The 9,181-nt window shown below is 37.1% G+C and overlaps 1 protein-coding gene across 1 annotated transcript; it reads right to left on the reverse strand.

The window, feature by feature from the left end:
• Positions 1 to 16: 16 nt before the first annotated feature.
• Positions 17 to 4,374, reverse strand: LOC128092911 (uncharacterized). Its single transcript, XM_052708068.1, has 2 exons — positions 4,234 to 4,374; positions 17 to 4,148 (listed from the first exon to the last, which is right to left on the reverse strand). The coding sequence occupies exon 2, from the start codon at positions 4,138 to 4,140 to the stop codon at positions 142 to 144; it is 3,999 nt and encodes a 1,332-aa protein (XP_052564028.1). The 5' UTR covers positions 4,141 to 4,148; positions 4,234 to 4,374; the 3' UTR covers positions 17 to 141.
• Between the last annotated feature and the right edge of the window lie 4,807 nt (positions 4,375 to 9,181).

Consider the following 9,181-nt stretch of genomic DNA (forward strand, 5'->3'; position numbering starts at 1 on the left):
GTGGGTCGTTTAAGTAACTCTACAGTTTTCAAAATAAACATTATTTTAAAAAATGCGGAGTGGTTATTTATCTTTATTGTTTTCCTTTTATGCACTATGATTACCTTACTCTATCCACTGTAGCAATACACTTCTTCGTCATTAAAACTTTATATTTGCCTTTTTCTGTCCTTCATATTGTGGTATTTTACGATTTATAATGTCTTTCCAACGATCCATTTTGTATAGTGAATTTTGGATGCATTCTTTAAGTATAATTTCTGATTTATCTAAAAGAAATTGTTTCGTTTCTTTTTCCGCTTCAACTTTTGCCTGTTTTAAAAATGAGTATCTAACAGAACCCAAAATCCTGCTAGTAAATTTACTGATTTCCAAATTCATCGGATGAATTCTGCCTCGAACCTTCTTGTTGAAATTTAATAATTTACCAGCAGCCACCAGTGTATCAACGTAACACTTTCTAGCTTCCGGATATTGCATATCTTTGAGATAAACGTCTCCTAGCAGTTTGTTCATTTTTGCAATGTTTTTCAATGATCTCGAAATTATCAGTTTGTGTTTGTCTAAACCTTGCTGCACATTGTACAACTCTTGATAGACATAAATGGCTCCTTGGTAGTTTCTTTGCAACTCTAAAACAAAAGCCATCGAACTTCTTATACCAAAAATGTTCAAATATTTTCGATTATCCAATGATGATTCTAGCAACTCTTTGTAATGATTGGATTTTTCAACGAGAGAATATACGCTGGCTTCATATACGCCTTTTTCTGGCAAATCGTTCAAAGACAAAGAAAATTTGACGATTTCTTTGTACAACTGTTCGAATCCATGGAATGCCTCCTCATGCTGATACAACAGCTGTTTAGTGTAAGAACTACGACTTAAAACTAACAATTTTTGACGAATGTTTGGATTTTTCACCTTACTCAAAAATATCAACGCCTGTTGAAACAATTCTTTTGCAATTTCAAACTGTTTATTCTTCTTTTCTTCTACTCCACGAAAATTTTTAACTTTTGCTGCATACAGGTAAAAATCATTTATTTCCTCTATTTTAAATTCAAGTGCATGGTTGTAAATTGAATTCATAAATTCAAGTTCCACAATCTTCTCTGCTTCAGAATAGCTAGAACTGTAGAGAAGCTGACGAACTGTTCCATTCAGAGTTTCCAAAACTTTTCGCGTTGATTTTATAATTCTCGCTGAAGGTTTGCTTTGTAAAAATTTGTTTATTTCACGCAAAAATTGATCTATATGCAATGTATTCTGAAACACAACTTCCATAACTTCCCTGCTTAAATCTTCTTTATTCATCATAATAGATACAATCTCCTCAAATATGTTAAAATCTTTATTATTTTCCATGGCTTTAATCAGCCTTTCCAAATGTGAAGCATGTAAATCACTTTTGCAAAAACTTTCAATCAATCCACTTATTTCACTTTTTTCAATCACCATATTGGGGAACTTTTCCACCAAATACGCTATGTACGGCATTGTGTACTTGATTTTCAATAATGTCTTCATCATTAAATTTGCACGCAATTCGTCGTTTTCATTTTCTTTGCTAAGTCTTGAAATTAGGTAATTCAGAAAAGTTTCATCTCTGAATGCATCTGCTGCGTTATTAAATTTTATTTGATATTTATTGTAGGCATTGTAGAATAGATTCAGTATATTAATGGTTATAGTAACAAAATCAATTTGTAAATCTTTATCGTTAATTTTCACAACCACCTTTTCTCTCAGAAGAGAGGTAAACTTTTGAAATAAAAACGTCATTACTTTCTGATTTTCTGAAGTTATTTCATGTATTTGGTCAAATTTGTTGCATATAAAAGAGTTTATCAAGGTTTGTAGTGGAATATTGTGTTTGACCATTAGGTTTTTCATGATCAATATGTTGTCACGAACTCGTGTCATTTGATATTTTGTATCAGGATCAAAATAAATACTTTGATTGATTACTTGTTCAAAAATTTTGCTGATATGTGATTCTTGTACACCAAAATTAATCAATCTTATTCTGAGCTCAGCCAGTTGGTTTTGTGCAAAATCAGAGTTTGTTTGTAAAAATGATTTTGTTTTCAGAATATCTTCAAAAATTTCTCTTTTCTGCAAATCATTCAGTCGCAGCACTACATCAGAGAACTCACCAGAATCTTCTTCATCGTTATGTAAGTCCACTTCAGTGCTACCATCAATGATTATCATAAATTCAAAATATTGGTCAACTAGTTTTTCAATTTCCTCATCTTTTTGAGGAAAAATTGAATGCTGAAACAAGTACTCGAAACTGTTGGCATCGTCTGCTGATGCAATGTGAGTCTTCTCGTTAAAATCTTCCTCAAATTCATTCAAAGCGTCAACTATTTTCGATTCCAAGCTTTCATAATTTTCATGCAGGCAACCACATTTCAAGATATCTTGAACTTTCTTAGCATAATAATACTTAAACAAGTTAGACTTCAATGGAAAAGTGAGACGCTTCATTTCCCTCAACCTCTCTGTGGTATTATACTGCTGAAAGTTATGTATCAAAATATTTCTTATTACTCCGAGGGGACCAATTCTTTCTTTCTTGTTATCTAACAGCGGTATTACATTAACTGTTAGATCAAACATTATTTGCTGCAGCTTTGCATCAGTAATTTGATTTTCTGACATATATAAATCCTTCATGAACTTTCCAAACTGCTCTAAATCTCCTTCGACACCTAATTCTTTGAATTCACTTTTGGGAGCCAAAAACGAACTGCATTTAATAATTTCTGGGTTTTGATCCGTTGTCATCATTTTGGTGTACATTCCGTTAATGAAAGATTCCATTTCACAGAAAAATTCTGCTACTTTTTTGCCTTTTGCTACAAACTTTACACAGTCATCCAGGGTAACCATTCGACTACCGTGCAATAAACTACTTCTTGCATCAACAATCAGTCTATAATCTGGCTTCCCTTCTACTTTTTCGTTTTTAGGTTGAAAATAAAAGTAAGAAAAATATTCCTTTTTAATTTTTCTAATTTCTTTTTCTACCTTAAGATCATTCTTCTCGATGTACGTATCTTCCAAAGCAAACGCTTCTAAAAATAAAACGAACGCATTTATGTTTTTAAAAGTTAAATTTTCAATATCTTCTTTGTTTGCAACTAAGCATTGAAATATCTTTGAGCACGTTTTAACTTTCAGTTCAGTTCTTAGCTTTTCATTCAGCAAGTTTGCTAGAAATGATCTTTCTGTTTTGATATCCACATTTTGCAACGCTAAGACTTCTTGCAACTTTTGTTGATTTTCCATGCACGAAATAAAAGTGTCAGCATACTTGAGAGCATAGACTCCCGAGTTGAGCTCAATGTATTCGTCATATGGAAATTGGAAAAACTCAACATCTGCTTCTAAAACATCAATTAAGACATCTGTAATAGCTTGATTCGTGTCATGTGAACAGGGATTCTCTACCCAAGCATAAAAGCGCTGAATATCATTTCTAAAATTGATAGCAATTGTTGTCCAGCGTAAGTTACCTAAATTAGCTATTAGTAAACATTTCTTCTTAGTCGTTTTACATTCTTCTAATGTGGATCGAAACATACGACGATTGGCAACAACACCAAAAATCAAACTGTTCTCATCTTTTAAATACCTCAATCTCAAAATGTTTTCAATATCCTCCAACTGCATCGGTTCCGTGTAAACACCGGAAAATGTAGCTTCCATAAACGTAGTTTTCTGCTCTTCTGAACTCGTACCTCTGCTCAAACTATCAACCGCCTTCAAAGGGTAATCCTCCTTCATGGTTTGCAGTGTGTTGATCCATACTTGCTCTTCAATGGAGTCCACGATGGGTTTAAAGTTGCGCCGACGTGCCAAAGCCAGCGGAGTTGTGTTTGCATTATTTTCATGCGTTACATCCACAGGCAGCCGAAGAAGATGTTGCACCACGTTGAGTTTATCGTTGGATACTGCATAGTGCAGCGCAGTATTTCCATCACTGTCGACGAAGTTGACATCTGCCCCGGCTCGGATAGATAACTGCACCTCGTACAGCTTGCCCTCACTAGCTGCAATTAGTAGCTCCCTGTTTGTGATGCTTTTCCTGCGTTGATTTATCCCAAGATTGAAATCTTCTGAAGCCATTTTCAAATCTAAAACAATGCATTAATATATTTTTTTTTTTTGCCAAATTCTATTTGAGTGGTTTAGGATCTCAACCCATTCGAAAATGCTTACGTTAAGTTACAACGATGTATAACAAAAAAACTCCCCGAAGACAGTCACTATTTGAGTTTTAAAAAGAATAATTAATTCTTTACTGAGCTATACTATTTTAGCCAAGCTAGCAATCAATCATGTTCTGAGCCCAATCACCAACTGCACTATCGAAACTATCGATGCAACTATTCTCCGGAAAGTTTGTCTAGCTTATCAGCTATTTGATAAGACTCGGTAACAATACTATCATTGTGTGCAACTTTTTCGCGTTTCGCAACTCGATTATTTAAATTTTTGAGCTTAAAAAATTAATTTTTAAAAAATTAGACAATAAGTATCACAAAATGCTTTATCAAAAAAAAAATCAAATTATTCGCTCTACAGCATTGCCCTGGCGTTCTCGATTGCGAGATACCTACTCGAAACTAGGTGATCGAAGGCTTGATTTTTGAGGCAATTGCAAACCTCTTTTTACACCTAAGCTTCCATCCACCTCGGGATTCGAACTGATGACCTTTGGATTGTTAGTCCAACTGCCTACCAGTGACTCCACCGAGGCAGGACCCAGGAAGACGACTCCTACACCTGGACTGAGCTAACGACCTAACCTCTAGGTTAGACCGGGACCAACATTAACTTCCCTGTCCGACGGAAGGCGTGATCAGACAAATCTCGTCTCAAAATTTGCCACCGGGCCTTTCTGGGATCGAACCCAGGCCGACTGGGTGAGAGGCAACCACGCTTGCCCCTACACCACGGTCCCGTATGCTTTATACATCTATTAAAAATTTGCTTCTATTAAAAATTTGCATAATCTGTGGTCCCTGAATTCAAAATTTGTGATTTGTAATTTTATTTAAAATACATAAATAAGCGTTATGCAATGAATTGTTAATAGTTTTCAATCGTTTTTACAGTTTTTGCCATCCTCATCTCACTGAGGAAAGGCAATAAAATCACTCGAAAAATTAAATGCTTATACACGGAGAAAAAAGAGTTCCTAAAACCGTGAACAAGCGTTCATGAAAATGGGAACCTCGAACAAAGTGTTCAAATCCCATGGTACGATTTTGAAAAACGTACCATGAAATTTGAACACTTTGTTCGTGGTTCCCATTTTCATGAACGCTTGTTCGCGATTTTAGGAACTCTTTTTTCTCCGTGTACCTTCTCGTATACATATCCACTAAGAATCAAATTCTGAGCAAATTTCAGTGTGTGTGGTGGGCTGTTGACAGGGCCCCGGCGATGGCCTGATATGAGCTACCGAACAACATTGGCAATATGGCGCAAGGGGTAGGACAGTGAGTAATTTTGAGACATTTTGAAAATTTTTGAGTCAGATTGAGCCACTCTCGTTACTCAAAATTGTTCAGTTTTTCACGAACGACGTAACCCGCTTTGACACTGACGTTTGGATCGACATTTGTCACCGAGCATGATTGACAAAAACATAAAGAGCAGAAAACGTGTTTCGGCGGCCTAAAGTTTTCAATTTTGTGTAAAATTGGTCCATGAAAAATCTTCATCCTTTTTCCCTTGGGGGTCAGTGCGTAGGTCCAAATATTTGACCGCCCGTGAGCAAGCACCTTGGAGTGTTGCACCGAGCCATGTTCCGACGAAAACGACCAGGATTGAAAATAGGCTGGCGGCGGATACACGGGTTCAGGAAGTTGAAGTCGGGCCCAAGTGGTGGCCAGTACGTGATGCTGATGCTAAAGTCGGCTTGAGTTTGTGAGTTTTGAATGACCGCGACTTTAAGAGCCTCCCGCCCAGTCAGATCACCACAACAACAAAAAGGTTCCGAAGGAAGAGGTGCTCTACGAACAAAAGATCAAATGGTTCCAAAAATTGAACTCAACATGCAGTTTGAGATTATTAGCAAGACGGAAACACTCAACATAGCCCCATGATTGCGGCCCTGAAAGATGTTGGGGGACAGGGAAGTTTCTCTTTAGGGGACAAAGATTTGCGGCGGAAATTTACATCTAGGACGCCGAGGACGAAGGTGCGATTTCGTCGATCATCAGCAAGTCCATCCGGAACTGGGGTTTCAATCCTTGAAAATAAATCTAGCGAAGAAAAGTCTGATTCGAAGAAGATTATCTACACCAAGTCGGTCACATCAAAGGTGACCTTCACGCCAAAGGGCAAACAAACAAATTTCGAGCAAGAGCTGTATGTTATAGGGCATGTCTTTTGTTGTATTGGTCTGAGAAAATTTAGACAAAATATAATTGGTCTAGTTTTGTTTATCATTTATTGCATTACTCTATTCTCCGTACCCCGTTGCGCCGGTTGCGCCCCTCCTCCAATCTCGCTGGAGTCTTGTCCCACCAGCTGTTCTAATTCAGAATACCTCGCGAATCTAGAAAATAAGTCAGTTCATTTCATCCACGCAGGTTCCAGTCACTGAAATCTGGCTTGATTTTTTTCGTTTGCTGTAGAAAATAAACACAAGCGGCCTGAAAACCTCCCGGAATTTGGGGAGAATATTTTTTGGGATATTGAGCTGGAGCAGATTAAAGGCCATCTCATCCACACAAGAACCGTACGAGGTGTTCTTTAGCAGGAAGATTCCGTTGTTGAAGGGGGACGGGAACGGTGCATGTCTTCTGATAAGCCGCCACCCGCACATCGCAAGTTCCAGGTTCTCCTTCTGTGCATCTAACAGATCTACCATATCATGGAATCTGGCAGTTTTTTTTTATAGATCAGCAATTTTGTCGTCTTTGGACGCATGTCGCAATCCCAGCCTAGTGCAATTATTATATTTAGCACAAAAAAACTGCAACCAAAATCAACCAATTTCCTTATCTTTTCTGAACCTCATTGTTTGTAAACATTTCAACGATTTCAACTGTCAAAATGAGCATTCGAAAATTCCGTAACCTGTCTTCAAATTACTCAGGAGTAAAATTGAGTAACTTTGAGTAAGATTAAGTAACATTGAGAAATTGAGTCACTCAGTTACTCACTGTCCTACCCCTTGATATGGCGTCGTTTGTTTACAAACATGAGATTGTTTGTGGACGAACCGAAAAATTTACTTTTTTGTAAAAATTTCTATAACCATTGTGCAATAACATTACAGTCTTACAAAACAGACAAAGTTTCGTTAAATTCTAGACCAAAATTTGTTTTATTATTATTATTCAATTTAAACCTCTTTTATCGCGATTCTGATCAAGATTGCACATCAAATCATCGTGGCTTTAGTGTATCTTTAGTTTTCACATCGATTCGCTGTAGATTCGAGTTAAAATTTTGAAATTCAGCATAAATTAAAATAAGTTGCAAAATTCCCAACTTCAGCCATGTGCAACAATTTCCACATCACCCATGCGGGAAACCGATAATGGGGTAATTCATGCGTTCCAGACTGTCAAAATTCCAAAACGTCATTGCCAATCTTCGGTTCGCTGCTTTTGTTCGTGTTTGAAGTTTCGGGCCGAGACTCTGGATGTTGATCAAAAAAATTTGCACTGGATTATCTCGACACCGTCTCAACCGATTTTGTCTGTTTTGGTCTCATTCGATCCGTCTAGGGATCCCATAAGTCGCTATTGAAAATAATAAAGTTTAGTTGAGTACTTCAAAAGTTATGCTAAAAAAACGATTTTAACAAAAGTCCGGAAGATTGTAAAAAGAGTGGTTTTTGTAAGAAAACCCGGCATGCTATACATTTTTAAGAAAAGTATTCAAAAAACCTTTTTAACGAGTCCAAAATATTGAAGATCTGACAACCCTATCAAAAGTTATAAGCACTTAACTGCCCATGTTCGCATAAATGTCCCATATGCAAAAACAGCAAGCTGAGAAAAACGCATTTGAAGTTTGTCCCATACATAAGGCTACGTGTTAAGTTTTCACGAAAAAACTGGATTTCCTCCTGATTTCTTGAATAAAGTACTGGATGTTATAGGCTCTTTAGAAAGAGCACACAATTTTGAACCAAACTGCATCAATAACTCGATATCGATGAAAATGCATATGGGACATTTATGCGATCAGGGGCAGTTAAGTGTTATTTATGCACTTTTTGGAGCCCGGACCTTAGATATATTGATTAAAACGTTGTCCGGATCGTTCATGCGACCTGTCTTTGGATAGGTAATCAAAAGACCTTTCCAACGAGTTCAATAGATTGAAGATCTGACAACCATATCATAAGTTGTAATCGCATAAGTACCGTGAATTATGATGATCTCACCACCCAATCAGATGTTATGAATAATGAAAATGATTGAACACTGAAGGTACGCCCTTTTGTGTCTATTTCGGAAAACATTACACGCTAAATGTGAGGAAGGCACCAACCACCTAAAGGTAGATTAAGTAACGTTTTTTAAATGAAAATGACAATTTTATTATTTTTTTTGCCTTATTCATGGGAACAGTAAAGAACAAATAACTATTTTTTTGCATTAGTAAGTTAAATAATTATACGAATCGATGGGGAGCTAGGCCATTAAAAAAAATCCGTAAATCAAACTTGTTTCCAATCGATAACGAGCAAATTTATAATCCTACCGATTGCGCAAAAGTTCAAAAGGTCAAATTCGCAACTACAATCAATCCTAGCTCACCTCACAGCAGCAGATAACACCACAATTTCGTTTGTAATTTCACTCCCAACCAACGACGGGTACCCCCAATAGAACCCACGTCGCGTATCTTAATTATTCCGGCACGATTCGGGAATTAACCTCCGATGAGGCAGTCCTGCTAGTATTACCGGCCAAAACCAAACATCCCCCGCTTCCCCCAAGACATCCCAGTCTTATCGACCGACCGAGCTAGTGCTTCCCCTTAATGCTTCCTATCCACGCATACAAGATTCGCTATTGGAGATTCCAACTCCATAACTCCACGTGGCAGACAGATCGTCGCTGGGATGCTGCCTTTCTGACCCAACTTCTTCGTCATATAATTTCGTTAGAGAGAAGAGAGAGAGAAAAAAAAC

Source organism: Culex pipiens, chromosome 2 (genome assembly GCF_016801865.2).
Source record: "Culex pipiens pallens isolate TS chromosome 2, TS_CPP_V2, whole genome shotgun sequence".
NCBI classification, from domain to species: domain Eukaryota; kingdom Metazoa; phylum Arthropoda; class Insecta; order Diptera; family Culicidae; genus Culex; species Culex pipiens.

What these genes read in the sequence shown, in the direction of transcription:
- LOC128092911 (XM_052708068.1), bottom strand. Translation starts at nt 4,140, where the DNA reads ATGGCTTCAGAAGATTTCAATCTTGGGATAAATCAACGCAGGAAAAGC.